We start from the raw sequence: 18,405 nt of genomic DNA, 5'->3' as shown, positions 1-18,405 counted from the left end.
ATATTTCCCAAATTATATTTAACAGAGCAAGGAAATGTTTACAGTATGTCTGATAATATACTTTCATCTGGAGACTCTTATTTATTTTATTTCAGCTAGAATGAAAGCAGTTTTAAGTTTTTTAAACACCATTTTAAGGTCAACATTATTAGCCCCTTTAAGCTAATTATTTTTTCGATAGTGTACAGATCAAACCATCGTTATACAATAACTTGCCTAATTACCCTAACCTGCCTAGTTAACCTAGTTAAGCCTTTAAATGTCACTTTAAGCTGTGTAGAAGTATCTTGAAAAATATCTAGTCAAATATTATTGTCATTGTTATTTACTGTCATCATGGCAACGATAAAATAAATCAGTTATTAGAAATGAGTTCTTCTCTCCGTTAAACAGAAATTGGGGAAAAAATAAACAAGGGGGCTAATAATTCTGACTTCAACTATATATTTTGGTTTAAATTTAAAAAAAAAGAGGACAGCTCACCCAAACATCAACATTTACTCACATTTACATAGTTCCAAACCATCATGAGTTTTTTTTCTGTTAAACACAAAAGAAGATATTTTGAAGAATGTTAGAAACCGGTAACCGTTGCCTTTCATTGTAAGAAACACAAATACTATGAAATTCAATAGTTACTGGTTTCTAAAATTCTTCGAAATATCTTATAGCTGTCTTGGGTTGTTAATTGAAATTAAATCTACTATTTTTTAACACAAAAGCTAGCTTAAATGTTTGTTTACTAACGAAGATTTATACATCCTAAAATAAATGTATTACTTATTATTGTTTTTAATGCATTAACTAACATGGCTTTATTGTAAAGTTTCACTGTTTTTTTGTTTCTTTGACAGGACCTTCCAAAACCATAATCTGACTTAAAAATTATATATTTTTTTGTCTCAGACTGTTAGGTGGCATCGTGGTGCATTTCCCAGTTTCACAAGAAGAGGTCACTCTTTCCGTTTCCTCTCTTAAAGTCGTCCTGAAGACCTTTTGTGTGGAAGAAAATGGTGAGAAAACCTTTGCCTATGTTTCCAGTACAGTACACCACCATACAGTGATGTTACTGTTGTTGAAGAAGTTATTACTTTAATATCATTTATCATTCTGTTAGGGTTTAATAATAAATAGTGATTAATGCTTTGGTTTCTATTTTTAAAATAGTAGGCAGTACACAGTACCAAGTAAGCTGGCATTCCATTTTCAACTGAAAGTGTATGATTGTACTTTATATAATTATATATAATTACTGCATACATTATGCATAGTGACATTTATGCATTCATTTATGCAGGTGGCAGACACTTTTATCTAAAGTGACTTATGTTGCATTAAAGGTACAAAAAATTGTGTTATTAGTTCTTACTTGCCCTGGGAATCAAACCCAAAATCTCCACATATAAATCAGATTTATTTATTTATTATAATTCTTTTTGTTAAAAACTTTGTTTTTTAAGCATTCAAGCATGTTGATTTACAAATTTGGTCCAACACCAATTAATACAACAATTAACAATAAAAGATTCAATATACAAACAATACATAACAAAGTAAAATAATAATAGATAAATGCAATAAGTAAATAATAAAAAAACTGACCTGTTTATTTATTAATTTATTTTTATTTAGTTTTTTGTCCAGTCATTGAAATTATAAATATGTTCATATATGTTGAAATATATTGGTTATAATTGTGTATATGTGTTCATATGTAACCATATATATATATATATATATATATATATATATATATATATATATATATATATATATATAACATATGTACATATTTGTAATTTCAATGGTTTAGTGGTAACATATATATATATATATATATATATATATATATATATATATATATATATATATATATATATATATATATATATATATATATATATATATATTTTTTTTTTTTTATTAATGAATTTTTTCAATTATTTGTTTATTATTTCCCGAATAATGATTAACAGAGCAAGGAAATTTTCACAGTATGTCTGATAATATTTTTTCTTCTGGAGAAAGTCTTATTTGTTTTATTTCGGCTAGAATAAAAGCAGTTTTTAATTTTTAAAAAATCCATTTCAGGGTCAAAATTATTAGCCCCTTTAAGCTTTTTATTGTTTCGATAGTCTACAGAACAAACTATCGTTAAACAACAACTTGCCTAATTACCCTAACCTGCCTAGGTAACCTGATTAACCTAGTTAAGCATTTAAATGTCACTTTAAGCTGTATAGAAGTGTCTTGAAAAATATCAAGTCAAATATTATTTACTGTCATCATGGCAAAGATCAAATAAATCTTAAGTTAAGTTAAGTTATTAGAAATGAGTTATTAAAACTATTATGTTTAGGAATGTGTTGAAAAAATCTGCTCTTCATTAAACAGAAATTGGGGAAAGAAATAAGCAGGGGGCCAAAAAGAAAAAGAAGAAAAAAAAAAAAAAATATATATATATATATATATATATATATATATATATATATATATATATACATATATATATATATATATATATATATATATATATATATATATATATATATATATATATATAATTTTTTATTAGACCCCGTTTATTTATTTATTTTTTTTAGAAGATTTTTGACTAGATATTTTTCAAGAAACTAGTATTCAGCTTAAAGTGACATTTAAAGGCTTAACTAGGTTAATTAGGTTAACATTAGGGTAATTAGGCAAGTTATTGTATAATGATGGTTTGTTCTGTAGACAATCAAAAAATATTGCTTAAGGGGGCTAATAATATTGACCTTAAATGGTTTTAGAAAAATTAAAAACTTCTTTTATTCTAGCTGAAACAAAACAAATAAGACTTTCTCCAGAAGAAAAAATATTATAGGAAATACTGTGAAAATTTCCTTGCTCTGGTAAACATCGTTTGGGAAAAATTCAGAGGAGGGATAATATTTTGACTTCAAATGTATGTATTTATACTGTAACTCCTGTATCATCAGATGTTGTTTTATTTGTTTGTTGTCAGACTGCATAAAAGGCATGAACACAGCGCTGATGCTGCACCCAGATGAGCTGGACTACTTTCAGGTTGGAGAGGATTCAGATGTGACCTTCTGCCTCAAAGAACTGAGGGTGAGCATTTTTTAACAAGTAAAGACACAGGACAAGTTGTGCATAAGGTTAATTCGTTTCTGTACAAAGATGTTTTATTTGATGTGTGTGCTGTGGAGTATATGAGGATCTGTACATATTCATTTTTATAGCGGCTTATTTCTGGCCTGCCATGAAGCTGTCTGTGGCTATCATTTTCACTGAAGAGAGTTCAGAGAAAGTGTGTCATGCATTTGAACTGGACGTTCTGCAGTGCTCTTTTAACTTGCACCCAGATGTGCTTTTGATTTGCTTTGTGTGCAGTAAATACATACTGCACTCCCTTAATTGTATAAGCAGAATAGTTGCATTAAGTAAAACACTTATGAAAAAGTAATAGTTTAATTAAAAAAACAAAACACTGAGCAAACAGTCATGTTCAGTGATACACACACACACACACTCTCACGCACGCACGCTCACACATACACACACACTAATACATTTATTCATGCGTTCATTCATTTGCTTTTTCGGCTTAGTCCCTTTATTAATCAGGGGTCGCCACAGCGGAATGAACCACCAACTTATTCAGCATAATTTTTAGTACTGCAAAACATCCATACACACTCATTCACACATACACTATCCAATTCACCTGTACCACATGTCTTTGAACTTGTGGGAGAAATGGGAGCACCCGGAGGAAACTCCAACTGACCCAGCCTGGGCTTGAACCAGCAACCTACTTGCTGTGAGGCGATTGTTCTACCCACTGCGCTATTTATTTATTTATTTATTAATTCATTTATTTATTTATAAATAAACCCCTTACAAAGCACAGACCCCTTACAAATCTCTCTTTTAAATGAATATTTTCTGTAGGATGCAATACAATAATATAGTTGTGCATATACATTAGATTAGTCAGTGTCGAAGCCAAAACTTGAACTAGTTTACCAAAAAAACGTAAGATCATTGTGCAAACATTTGTACACCTCAGTGAATATGTTAGGGAAAAATATTAAATGAAATGTTAATAAAAACAAAAAATGAAGATGACCATAAAATATATGTAATGTAGTTGAACATTTGTAGTTTACTGTTTTCATTTTTTTGCAATAATTCATTTAAATTTGAATGATTTATATTTCTATATAAGATGTTTGGTCAACAAACTCTTAATTTAAAGAACACAACACTTTAATAAAACCAATGCACCAACAATTTGTCTATATTCTATGAGAAAAAAATTATTTTAATTTTAATTTAATTTTTATTAAAATAAATTTTATTTTATTTTTATTAAATGTAATTTTATAATTATTCTGTAATTATATTTTATTTATTATTATTGTAAAATGTATGTTATTTTATTTTTATTTTATTTTTCCTTTTTTGGGGTGATTTTAAAATTGTAACATATCCACGAACACAATTTGAATTTGACCCTGAATACCATGGAGGTCTAGTGCACCAAACTATATTGCATTTTATTTCAATTTTGTTTTTTAATTTTAAATTAATGTATTAATTTATTCATTTATTGTTTTGTAAATTTAATTTAAGTTTAATTTTCTTAAACATTTTTTTTTGGTGATTTTAAAATTGTGGGCCATCACTGAGGCGCAGTAGGTAGCACAATTGCCTTACAATAAGAGCCCTGGCTGGGTCAGTTGGCATGTCTGTGTGGAGTTTGCATGTTCTTCCCGTGATGGCGTGGGTTTCTTCCGGGTGCTCTGGTTTCCCTCACATTCCAAAAACATGCGATACAGGTGAATTGAATACGCTAAATTGGCCGTAGTGTATGTGTGTGAAAGAGTGTGAAAGAGTGTGAAAGAGTGTGTATGGGTGTTTCCCAGTGTTGGGTTCCGGCTGGAAGGGCATCCGCTGCATGAAACATATGCTGGAATAGTTGGCAGTTAATTCCGCTGTGGCAACCCCTGATTAATAAAGGGACTAAGCCGAAAAGAAAATAAATGAATCAATGAATGGTTTTAAAAGTACAACATATCCAAGAACACAAGTTGAATTTGTATTCACTTGCACAGCCTTTGACACTAATTAGCAGGGAGATCTAGTGCACCAAACTATATTGCATTTTATTTCATTCATTTATTTATTTATTGTTATTATTATTGTTTTATTAATGTTATGTTATTTATATTAATTTTAAAGCATTTTTTGGTAATTTTAAAATTGAAACATCGAAGAACACAAGTTGAATTTGTATTCCCTTGCACAGCCTTTGACCCTGATTTCCAGGGAGATCTAGTGCACCAAAAATATGTTGCATTTTTAAAAATGTATTTATATATATATTTATTATTTTTTTAATTTTTATTTTTTGTAAATTTAATTTAATTAATTTATTTTTGGTGATTTTAAAATTGTAACATATCCAAGAACATTTCATTTTTGTTTTTGCTTTATTTGTATTAACACACACATACGCATACATTTATTTATTTATTTATTTATTTATTTATTTATTCATTTATTTATTAATTAATTATTTATTTATTTATTTATTTATATTATTATTTACATTTAATTACATTTTTGTTTTTGGTGATTTTAAAATTGCAACATATCCAAGAACACAAAATATTATTATTATTATTATTATTATTATTATTATTATTATTATTATTATTATTATTATTATTACTATTATTATTTTAATATTAATATTGTTTTGTAAATTTAGTTTTATTTTATTTAGATTTTTTCATATCCAAGAACACAAGTTGAATTTGTATGCCCTTGCACAGCCTTTGACCCTGATTTCCAGGGAGATCTAGTGGTACTGGATTATGCCCCGATAGTACGGACCCTAGTCACGTCTGCGCTTTGGCTGTGTGTCAGCAGCGTAACTTCTTGGCAGGTCCTCAGTGTGTTTGTGTCAGTCATTGATGCAGTGGGACAGATGCTTGGATTCGGACCAGATAGCCTGTCAAAATGAGTTACAGCACTGGACAGCACACTGTGGTCTGGACACACATGACTGACCTTCTCCTCGTGCGCTCTTAAACGGGGTCTAGTACATTTGTACGGTTCAGTGTGTCCTTTGTGAATAAAATACTGTGTAAATGTGTTTCGACAGGTCCTAATTCTTAAGTTTTGTGCTGGACTGTCTTTATGATCTTTTAAATTTAGCTGCTTTGCCCAATAACTTAATTTTTATTATGTAATGTCACTTTTATAAGGGGTTGTGTGGACACAGTGTGTGAATATAATCAGCTTCTAATGGTAAAAGTGAATTAATTCTTTTTTTTATAATCACGCTTGATCTGCAGAAACACTTTGGTTGACATTCTCTCCTTGTATGTGTCATCAGAGGGGGAAAGCTCCGCCCACTAGTGATGATCTCTCCCTCATTAGCATAAGCAGCCCTGAGTGGGCAGCATCTAGAGTCTGCCTTTAGAGTTTTCTTCTCCTGAAGATAGTGTCAGCGACTAAGAGGATTACAAACTTACAGTATAACTCATTCATTTATTTATTTTCTTTTCGGCTTAGTCCCTTTTTTAATCAGAGGTCGCCATAGTGGAATGAACCACCAAGTTATCAAGCATGTGTTTTACGCAGCCGATGCCTTTCCAGCCGCAACCCAGTACTGGAAAACACCCATACACACTCTTTTACACATACACTACAGCCAATTTAAGTTAATCAATTCACCTGTACTGCATGTCTTTGGACTGTGGGGGAAACCAGAGAACCCAGAGAAAACCCAAGCCAACACGAGGAGAACATGCAAACTCCACACAGAAATGACAACTGGCCCAGTGACTTTCTTGCTGTGACAGTGCTACCCACTTAGCCACAGTGTCGCCCCGTTTTAATACAATTATTATTATTTGACATCATGTTAATTGTTATAATTTCTTACTGAACATTTTATAAATTGATAATTTTTTTATTTAATAATTAGCTTTTAATATCAAACAATAGTTATAATACAATTAATATGCTAGCATTTACTATTATACGTATTATAAACTGTAAAAGGGCTGCACGGTGGGTAGCACGTTCACCTCACAGCCAGAAGGTTGCTGGTTCGAGCCTCGGATGGGTCAGTTGACGTTTCTGTGTGGAGTTTGCATGTTCTCCCCATGTTCATGTGGGTTTCCTCTGGGTGCTCCGGGTTCCTCTCACAAGTTCAGAAGTTCAAAGACATGTGATATAGCTGAATTGGGTAGGCTAAATTGTCTGAAGTGTATGTGTGAATGAATGTGTATGGATGTTTCCCAGTGGTGAGTTGCAGCTGGAAGGCAACTGACTCAGCTGGGGCTCAAACCAGCGACCTTTTTGCTGTGAGGCGATTGTGCTACGCGCTGCGCCACTGCGACGCCCAAACTTATAACTAATATAATATAATATAATATAATATAATATAATATAATATAATATAATATAATATAATATAATAAATATAATAAATATAATAAATATGATATAATAAATATATTATAACAAATATAATGTAGTATAAAAATATAACAAATATAATAAATATAATATAATTTAATAAATATAGTATAATAAAATATAATAAATATAATGTAATAAATATATTATAACAAATATAATATAGTATAATCAAATATAATAAATATAATATAATATAATATAATATAATATAATATAGTATAATATAATATAATATAATATAATATAATATAATATAATATAATATAATATAATATAATAAATATTATATATTATAATAAATATAATATAATATAATACAATATAACTTAATGTCCATTTAAAAAATCTATTTTTTGATGTTAATAATAATAATAATTATTATAATTAATTAATTAATTAATTTAGTGTTATATAATCTAGTATTGAGCTAGATTTACAAGATCAAATTTTATGTGACGTTATTTTATGTGTAATTATTACACATAAAATGTCCCTTAAGAGTTTGGTCTTTTAAAATCTAGCTCAACACGTTTGCTTAACACCTTAATTATATAGAATAAACCAAATTTAATAAATGTGTGTGTAATTGTGTTTGTAAGATTATGAATAATTAAAATGAATTTTCTCTTCATTTTTAAAATTCATTATTCATTATTTAAATTTATTATTTGTCATTTTTTAGGGACTGCTGTCTTTTGCTGAGTGTTATGGTTTACCAGTGTCTTGTCAGTTTGGTGTAGCTGGACAGTAAGTCTTTTTCATCCTTATCTGTCAAACCTCACATATTCATTATACATTTACAGTATGTGCAGGATAGAATAAATCCAGAGCAATAAGCTGATTCTGAACTCTTTCAGGCCGATATCCTTCACTGTGAAAGACATTACACTGGAGGCCCATGTTGTGTTGTCAACCTTAACCAATCCAGACTCCGAGAGCTTGTCTCAACCTGCACCGCGGTAAGTTTCACTCCCATATTCATATCAATATACACGTTTTTCAAATGATTAAACCTGAAACAAATAATTGTACCTATAATTGTGTGTGTGTGTGTGTGTGTGTGTATATATATATATATAAATGTGATGACGTCACTGAAGTTGCTCCGCCTCCCTGTAGTGTTTGTGCTCGCTTGTATCAGTGTCAGTGCTTCTCTGTGTTAATCCCAAGCTGAAACAAACATCTGGGTCACCTGTTGCGTGTGCTTTACGTCACTGCTGACTGTTCAAACAGACAGCTTGCATTAAATAATGCTAACCTAAGCTAAGATAAATAACAGCTCTTGATTTTTTATCTCTTATTTTTAAAAGTGCAAAGGGTTTATTTGCATACAACTCAAGTTTATTTGCATGTTTAGTGTAAAGTCTATCCAAACAACAAGGCCATTTATATTGATTTTTTTTGTTGTTGTTGTTGCTGAAAGTGATTTATTAAAATGGTAAATAATTAAAGCTAACTGTAATACAAATCAAAAATAATAATCATACATATAATTTAAAAAATATATGCAATTTAACCAAATCAAGAAGAAATTAAACTGGCCTATTCTGATAAGTGGCTGTTATGAAAATTTTACACTTGTCTAATTTATTTATTTATTTATTTATTTGTTTGTTTGTTTGTTTGTTTGTTTGTTTGTTAGATCATTTACATGTATTTGCATTTGTATATTTATTTGCATTCATGTATTTATTTTGCATTTATTTATTTGCATGTATTCATATATTTGAATACATATTTGAAAATACATTTATTTATCTATTTACTTATTATTTATTTGCAATTAATTATTCATTTGCACTTTTACATTAATTTATTTGTACTTATTTATTTTTAGTTATTTATTAGCATTTATTTATTTGTATTTATTTATTCATTTTTATTTATTTATTTATTTGTATTTATTTATTTTGCATGTATTTATTTGAATTTATTTATTTGTATTTTTTTACAAATATTTATTTATTTATTTGCATTTATTTATTGATTTACATTTATTTTATTTATTTATTTGCATTTATTTATTTGTTTGTATTTATTTATTTATTTGCATTTACACATTTATATTTATTTATTTATTTAAAATTATTTTTTTTTTTGCATAAATTTATTTGCATGTATTTATATACATTTGTTTATTTATTTAGCATTTATTTATTTATTTATTTATTTATTTATTTGTTTGCATTTACGTATTAATTTGCTTATATTTATTTACTTGCATTTATATATTTATTTATTTTCATTAATTTATTTATATTTATTTATTAATTTATTTACATTTATATCAGCATTTGCATTTATACTTGCCTTTTTGTATTTGCATTTATTTCATTATTTACATTTAATTATTTTTATTAATGTATTTACTTGCATTTGTTTATTTTTATTAATGTATTTATTAGCATGTATTTATTTATTTGCATTTATTTATGTGTTAATCAAATGCATTTGAAAAAATACGACAAAAAAAGAAGGTGATACTTAGGATGAGTTTAAAATAACCAGTCCTGATTTAGGTCAGTAATAGTTTGTTGTTCAAATCCCATATGATTCTTACTATTATTATTGTTTTGTTGTTGTTGTTGCATGAACTGTTAAGAGCCACTCCTTTGCATATTAGAGCTAAACCATGAATATTAAGTTCAAAATTACACAATAAAGCACCATAAGTATGTGCCTTGACACAGCAGACAAAAGACAAACTGTACAAGTTTGGAATGTAATGAGGACATGATGACAGATTACTTTTCTTTTTGAGTAAATTACACCATTTTATCAAATAGTGGCCAAATTCCATCTTAGCAGAACAGACAAACAGATCTTGGGTACATGTAAGTAGAAACAGTTGTTGCAGTTGCATCGCTGTTTGCATGCAATGGTCCTGTGGCCTGCAGTTCTGGTAAAGGGCCAGATCTGAACATAGTAAAGCTCCGCCCCCCTGGGGTGCAATTCACATACTGTATTGAGAGGCTTGCATTTATCTTTTTCTCACTCTCTCTTTCACACACACACACACACACACACACACACACACACACACACACACACACACACACACACACACACACACACACACACACACACACACACCCTTCATGTGTCTGTGAAGTTTGTTTTGCTTCTCTGTGTCCTCTGCTGTCCTGCACACATGCTGCACGTGTTTCATTACCCACTGAAGGCTCTGCTCCAAACTCTTTGCTGGCTGTCATGCATAAAAAAAAAACGTTTAACACCTTGGAAAAGAAATAACTGGTTTTATGATATGCACACCAGAGTTTATTATAACTAATCATAATAAAATTTGTTGCTTGAATAAAACTTGGGAACAGTTTAAGGTTACATTATTTATTTTAAAAATTAAAAATCTTTGTTGATATTAGTTTTAGCATTTACTACATTTAAAAGTTGTATATGCTAATATTAATCAAGTTAACAAATTGTAAATATGCTGTTTTATTAACATTTGTTATATAAGATTATTATATATGTAAATAAATTCTTATATAGGGGCGACACAGTTTCTGCTAAATATTCTCTAAAAATTAAATTAATAAATTATATGGAAATAAAATGTATATCTTGGATAGTCTGAGTGATTTAAAGGGACAGTTCACCCAAAACTGAAAACTCTGTCATTGTTCTCTTGTTGGAAAGCTTTATGAGTTGCTTCTAATCTTCTGTTAAAAACAAATAAGATATTTTGAAGAAAAAAACCTGTAAACATTGACTTTCATTGGACAAACATTCTATGAAAGTCAATGGTATCTTTTTTTGTTTTCAACAGAAGAAAGCATACCATAAAAACAGTGTTACAGGGCAAAAGTAGCTTAGCTACATCCAAGCTATTTTTTTAATTTTCATGTTTAAATCGAAGCAACTTAAATTTAAGTCAATCGTCTCTTAGTGATCTATAAACCTGTCAATGAAACAGATGAGGTATAATAGTTCAGTTCAGTTATTTACTTTAAATAAAACAAAAAATCAGCTGTTACACATTTAAAATACTATAGTAATTTATAATAAAGGGAAATATTTTGGAATAAGCATTATATTGTGTGTGTGTGTGTATATATATATATATACATATAAACATATATATATATATATCCTCTTCTTCTTTGGCCTTAGTCCCGTATGGTTGCGGGGTCGGCTCTTTGGAACAAGTCCTCCATTTAGACTTAGTCCATATGATAACGACTTTTTTACACATTCCGGCCGTCTGGGCTTGTCACCCTCATACACTCATACACTACAGACAATTTAGCCCACACAATTCACCTACAGCATGTGTTTGGACTGTGGCGGAAACTGGAGCATCCGAAGGAAACCCACGCAAACGCAGGGAGAACATGCAAACTCCTCACAGAAATGCCAACTGAGCCGAGGTTCAAACCGGCGACCCAGCAACCTTCTTGCTGTGAGGCGACAGCACTACCTACTGCGCCACTGCTTCGGCCATATGTATATGTGTATATATAACAAATAAGACTTTCTTCAGAAAAAAAATATATTATCAGACATACTGTGAAAATTTCATTGATCTGTTAAACATAATTTGGGAAATATTTAAAAAAGAAAATCAAAATCAAAAGGGGGCTAATAATTCTGACTTCAACAGTGTGTGTGTGTGTGTGTGTATATACATATATATATATATATATATATATATATATATATATATATATATATATATATATATATATATATATATATATATATATATATATACATATACATACACACACACACACACACACACATATATATATAAATATATATATATATATATATATATATATATATATATATATATATATATATATATATATATATATATATATATATATACTAAAGTATTTTTGAGCATAGCATCAGAAATTAAGTTACTGCATGTTAACATGTAATTCTCGAGGTATAGTCATGAGGAATCCTGCTTCAGGAACTACTCTCCCTCAGTCATCTTTCCATCAAGTAACTGAAGCAAGTTTCGATTGGTGACGTCAACAACCAGACGTGGCAGTAACGCACCAAAAACTTTGTTGTCGAACGCTGTAAAACAGGACGAAGACGAAATCATCCTTCTCCATATCATATGGATTTACTTTCATCAGCAAGACAACGGCCTCTCAGCTCTGTAAATATCGGTGCCGTCACTTATTGATCCGCGATCGGTAAATGTAGCTTGAGTTGATGCTACTGCGTTACTTGACTAATAAAATAGCTTCGCTACTGAAAAGCTATTTGATTTAGAAAGTAGCAACGCTACCGTCACGTTACTGAGAAATGTAGTTAAGCTAGTAGCACCACTACTTGTAGCGATGCTACTGGCCAACACTGCATAAAAGGTTAATAACCCACCTGAGGGAGAGTAAATAGAGTAAATAGTGAGTAGATTTTTATTTTTGGTGAACTATCCCTTTAAAAGCTACAGTGGTTAGTGGATGCACACACTAAAAAATGCAGGGTTCCACACAATTTATTCAAGTTGCCCCAACACAAATTGATTAAGTTAACTTAACACTTTCAACAAATTTTATTTTTATTTTATTTTAATATTAAATAAGTAGTTCAAACAAGCAAAAAATGCCACCGCATTATTTTAGTTTTTTATTTTTAGTTTCACACTCCTAAAAAATGCTAAAATGATTTATCGTAGTTTTATTTGTATAAAACCTTGTAACCTTTCATTTTCACAGCATTGTGTAGACTTTATATTCACTGCTTTTGTTTGAAGATAAGTACACCTTTACTCTTTGCACCACATTAACCACGTCCTCCAGAACTGATGGGGCAGCAGAGAGTCTATTGATTGTTTAGCAAAGTGAAAAAGCACCAAACACAATGAAGCAGTTGAGAGCATGTTTCAGTGATTCACTAATAGTTTCAAAAACAAGAACAGCTTATTGTACTCTGTGTGTTCTAGGGATGACTGTCCTGTCAAAACCCCTAAGGCCTCCACAGCAGAAAACTCCACATATGAAGAACCCATGGAGGCAGAAGTGTGTGTTTCTGATGGGGAACGAGTGGCCTCCAGTCAGGGCAGTGAAATGTTCAGTCCAGCCCGTCATATGAGGAAGATGATGCAGCTTCATGCACCTGAAGAGATCCTGCAGAGGCCCTGTTTTGCTCCTGAATCTGTCCTGACTACACCAGTAACTCCAGCTACTTTTAAGGTTAGTCCTTGTGTGCTGTTGGGGATGTTCTCATCCTCTCTGGGGTGATTCTGAGGCTTAATTTGGCCACAAGTGGAATGATTTTTGGTTACAAATCTTATTTTGACACGTCTTGGGAAAATGCTTTGAAATTTTTAAGAAACTCAACAATACACTCAATTTTGGGCACATTTACCACCCTTTCATTATGTTGGAGGTTGTTTTTGCCCCATTGACTTCCATTATAATGACATATTTTAATGCAAAGCCATGACACCATAGTCATGCAATCTTGATTGTTTCTGGTTTTTGTTCCGGTTGGGAAAAGGTCAAATTTGTAATCTTTACAGTTGATCATCAGCTGTAGTGCAAATAAAGCTTAGTTTCTACCTTCTATTTGGAGTTATATGGAGTATAGTATTGCGGTAAAGTTGGTTTTATATTCGCACATTCAGACTTTCTCCTTAATAAAATAATTTCAGAAATGTATTAATTGCAAAGTCTAAATAGTGAAACTATATTACTAGCCAATGACTGTCAAAGTACAACACTGTTCACAGTCAATTAAATAGTGCTAATGTTGTTTTGAAGTCATTCTTGCATGTAATTTCAGTCTGAATATTCAAAGTACCATAGTAAACTATACAGGGAGCTATCACTGAACGAATGTGCGAATATAAAACCAAATTACCTCAATGAGTATAGTGTGTGTGTGTGTGTGTTAGAGAGGTTTTTGTGCACCTTGATACGTTTGATAAAATTAAAATAAGAAGCTCAGCTCTCAGAACATAGTTAGTGTATTCATGCACACAAACACCTGCTATTTAACTCCTGCTATTAAACTGCTATAAAACTCTTTTGCACAGGCCTATCTAAAGGGTTAATGCTGCCAGCTGATGATCAACAGTAAAAATACACATTTGGCCTCTTCCCAGCAACAATCAAGAATGCATGATTACATGCTGTCATGACTTTGCAATCAAAAAATGTCATTATAATGAAAGTCAATTGGGCAAAAACAGCCACAAACATAACGAAAGTGTAGTAAATTTGAACAATTCTCAAGGATTAGAGTCCTCCATCATTAAAGCAGTGTGGCAAATCAGCTTAATAGCCTGAATTTTAATGCAGTCAATCAGTCAGAAGTAAATTTAGACCAGAATTTTTAAATAAAAGTATTAGTTGTAGTACATGTACACATAAACTTCCCTTTATTTCAGTTCCAATATTCAGTATCCAATCTTCAGGTCCAATTCAGCCGTCCTTTAAATCAAGCAATAGTCATTTTGTTTTAATAGATAAGCATATTGAACCTTTTGACAAAAAAAAAACAACATATTTGGTGCATGCAGCAAGAAGGTCGCTGGTTTGAATCTCAGCCGTGTCAGTTGGTGTTTCTGTGTGGAGTTTGCATGTTCTCCCTGTTTTATCTTGGGTTTCTTCTAGGTGCTTCAGTTTCCCCCACAGTCCAAACACATGCGGTACAGGTGAATTGTGTTTAGACTGAACAGCTAATAAAACTGCAAAAAATATAAATGCATCCGGCGCAAGGTGCTACGCAATTGTTGTTTGCTAGTTTCAGCTCGGCGCAAGAGTTAGTTTAACGTTTTGCACCACGCTGTTAAAAATAGCAAATGCATTGGCGCTCATATGTGCGCCCATAGGCGTTCTGATCTAAAAAAGTTAAGGCGCATTGCTGGCGCGTTGTTATTTTGAGGAACTAAAATAGGATGCGCAATAGACCAGCTGAGAGGAGGTCTAAAGTCCCGCGCAGAGTATGTCAGTTGTGTGCCCTTGCTTACACATTGCTTAATACACACAGGATGTACAGCAATACGCAAATATCTTTACAAATGAAAAAGAATTAAAGGGTTAAAATATTTTAAAAATTATTATTCTCTACATTAGTAAAATAACTTCTTCATCTCGGGGGGCTTTTTCAGTTTATTCATAACAATTTACTTTTGTATAATGTTATTATTATTAGCAGTATTATTTATTATATGCACATTTATATTTGTTTTATTTAAAACAAGCATATATTTGTCCACCTGTCAGGTTTTAGACCATATGGGGCTCAGCATGTGTATTTGGATATTACTCAGTTTTTTGAACACACTTCATTATTATTGTTCATTTATTTGTTTGCCTGAAATTAGAACTGAATTTAGAAATAGTTTTGAAACAAATCTTTGCGCTTAATAAACTAAATGAATTATGTATAGTCTAATGGATGTCTGTGCGTGCTACACGTTTCCCAATTCACGAGAGTGAAAGTGAAAGTAAATAATGAGGAGGCTCAACTCTCAGTCTCGTGCTGCTGATGCTGTTTAACTGTTTTCTCACTAGTGAAGGGTTCAGTTTTTCCACTTACAAAGTCCGTCATGTAATTAGCAAATGTGATACGGCGCGATGCAACTGACTCTTAAAAAGAATGGGAGATGAGACTTTGATTGGTTTATTCTCAAAACACACCTATAACTCATTAAGAGAATAAGCTCAACCCTGTTAGACCATACGCCGTGGAGCAAAGCAGATTTTTCCTTCCTTAAAATAGCCAAATTGGATTCGGACACGCCCTGAAAGTGTTTGCACCCTGCGCTTTGGACTTTGCACCTGGATCGTCAAAATAGAGCCCATAGTTACTAAACCAAGAGACATCTTTTTTTCACACTCTATGAAGAATGGGATCAGTGCCAAGAAAATAAACTTTTTCAAATTCAGCCAGAAATAGGAAAAAAATCTGATTTATTTTTTAAGTCAAGACACGATGAGATTGTTTATAGAAGATGCCGCATTGGACACACGAGACTCACGCATGATCATTTACTTAAAGGAGAAGAACCACCAAAATGTCTATATTGCAACAAAAACCAAACAGTTAAACATATTCTTGTGGAACGCCCTATTTCAAAGTCAAAGTCAAAGTCAGCTTTATTGTCAATTCAGCCACATGTACAAGACATATAGAGAATCGAAATTGTGTTACTCTCAGACCCAAGGTGCTTAACATTAATATAAAATATATATATAAAAAATAGTAGAGTTTAAGAAAAAGAAAATTTACAGTATATACATTGCACATAAATGTGGTCTAAAAATATACATAGGTAATAAAATTGTAAACAATACAGTGACATTAATTTCTACTGTTATCAGACAACAATTTTTATCTGGAGAGACTTTAAAGGAAATATTTTTAAATGTGAATCCATCTAAAATTGTAAAATTTTTATTAAAAGGAAATCTTAAAAAACAGTTTTAGATTTTTATCTTATATATTATAATTATTATCATTATTTATGTATTTTACCTTGTACATTATTTATTGCTGTTGATGACTTTTAATTGTTAGAATATTTTTATAATTATACAAAATTGGTATTTATAAAACGTGATAAGCTTGATCTATTTTCTTTTTGCCATGACATTGCATAGAAGCTGAAATGACAACAAAATTAAAACTCTCTCTCTGTCTCACACTCAATAAATAATACAAGTTTTTGTGGAATTGGCATGCTACAATTTGTTCAAAATCCCTCAGATTTTTTCATTTTTAATTCAAGGGTTTCATTTCAGATCCGATCGCTGCTTTTTGGGGCTGTATATAATAGCGGAGATGGTAAAGCTGCAGATTTCCCAAGCTTGGTTTATGCCAGCGACACCGAAGATGACGGAGGAACACAGGAGACAATCAGGTAATGCCTTAGGCTAACCTGACTCGGGTAACACCTACTACAAAAATCCATGGACAAGCTACATTTCGTTGACTACAAAAACTCAGTAGTCTAAGACAGAAAATGCCTACTTTCTGCTGTTAAATGTTATATTACCTGTTGAAATGTTCCTTAAATATTGCTGTAAAGGCTGCCGCTAGGTCTTTAGTGCACTTCTTGTACTATTTTATTAATGTAAAAAGTTGTAAGCTATCTTTTTTTAGTTCAGTCCAATGCATATTTAATCGACAAACTGTTCTTGGAGGGATAAGAGGAAAAGTATAAACATTAAACTTTGAGTGAGGATGAGAAGCTGAGGTGGGCGAGAATCACTTTCTGTTGAGGAATGTCGACCTAAACACACAGTTCAGATGAGTTTGGTCACCTTGGAGAAGATAAATCGAAAAACTAACACATTCTGAAGGACTCCATGTTCTGTGTGTCCACCGATGAGTCAGAGGAAGCTTTGACTCACTGCTTTAAAATCCTGCTGGAGAAACGATGCTTACATAACACTGTAGCAATTACTGATATTGTATACATAATTCACCACATTATCCAAAGAAAGATTCAATTGTTGAATTGGGGAAAAATGTGCGAGGGAGAAGCATGACAAATTAGATCATGCAGTCATTTTGCGAAACAGAATAACTTTATTTTGTTGCCTGTTTTGTCATTTGAGCTCTTAATGTGGCAGCTCAGTTGATGGCTATTGCATTAGTTCAGGCTCATGATGTCGAGGTCACAGCTATTATAAAAATTTCTTCTTCATCCACTTACTTGTGCACTATAATGTGCACAACATTTCAGGCTCTCATGCCATTTAACAGTTTATAGCAGAAAATGATGGAACTCCAAAAAACTATTGCATAAAGCAAAGTAATGAAACAAACGAACAAATCAACCAAACTAACAGGCTAACAAATAAAGCAAGCAAACAAATGAAACAAACAAAGTAATAAAACAAACAAAAAATGAATTATAGAAACAAGCAAACCAATGAAATGAATGAAATAAACAAACTAAAC

At 31.1% G+C, this 18,405-nt stretch overlaps 1 protein-coding gene across 14 annotated transcripts in view; it reads left to right on the top strand.

The window, feature by feature from the left end:
* Positions 1-18,405, top strand: part of rad9b (RAD9 checkpoint clamp component B) — a 122,917-nt gene that overhangs the window by 5,461 nt on the left and 99,051 nt on the right. For 12 of the 14 annotated variants that reach the window (XM_087263604.1, XM_087263605.1, XM_087263613.1 and 9 more), the window contains 6 exons: positions 907-1,013; positions 3,008-3,114; positions 8,189-8,253; positions 8,364-8,465; positions 13,433-13,682; positions 17,241-17,359. In XM_087263604.1, coding sequence (XP_087119730.1) covers positions 907-1,013; positions 3,008-3,114; positions 8,189-8,253; positions 8,364-8,465; positions 13,433-13,682; positions 17,241-17,359 — 750 coding nt within the window. 14 annotated transcript variants of the gene reach the window in all.

Source organism: Danio rerio, chromosome 8 (assembly GCF_052040795.2).
Source record: "Danio rerio strain M-AB ecotype USA chromosome 8, GRCz13ab, whole genome shotgun sequence".
NCBI classification, from domain to species: domain Eukaryota; kingdom Metazoa; phylum Chordata; class Actinopteri; order Cypriniformes; family Danionidae; genus Danio; species Danio rerio.
This window is presented reverse-complemented; position numbering and strand designations above follow the sequence as displayed.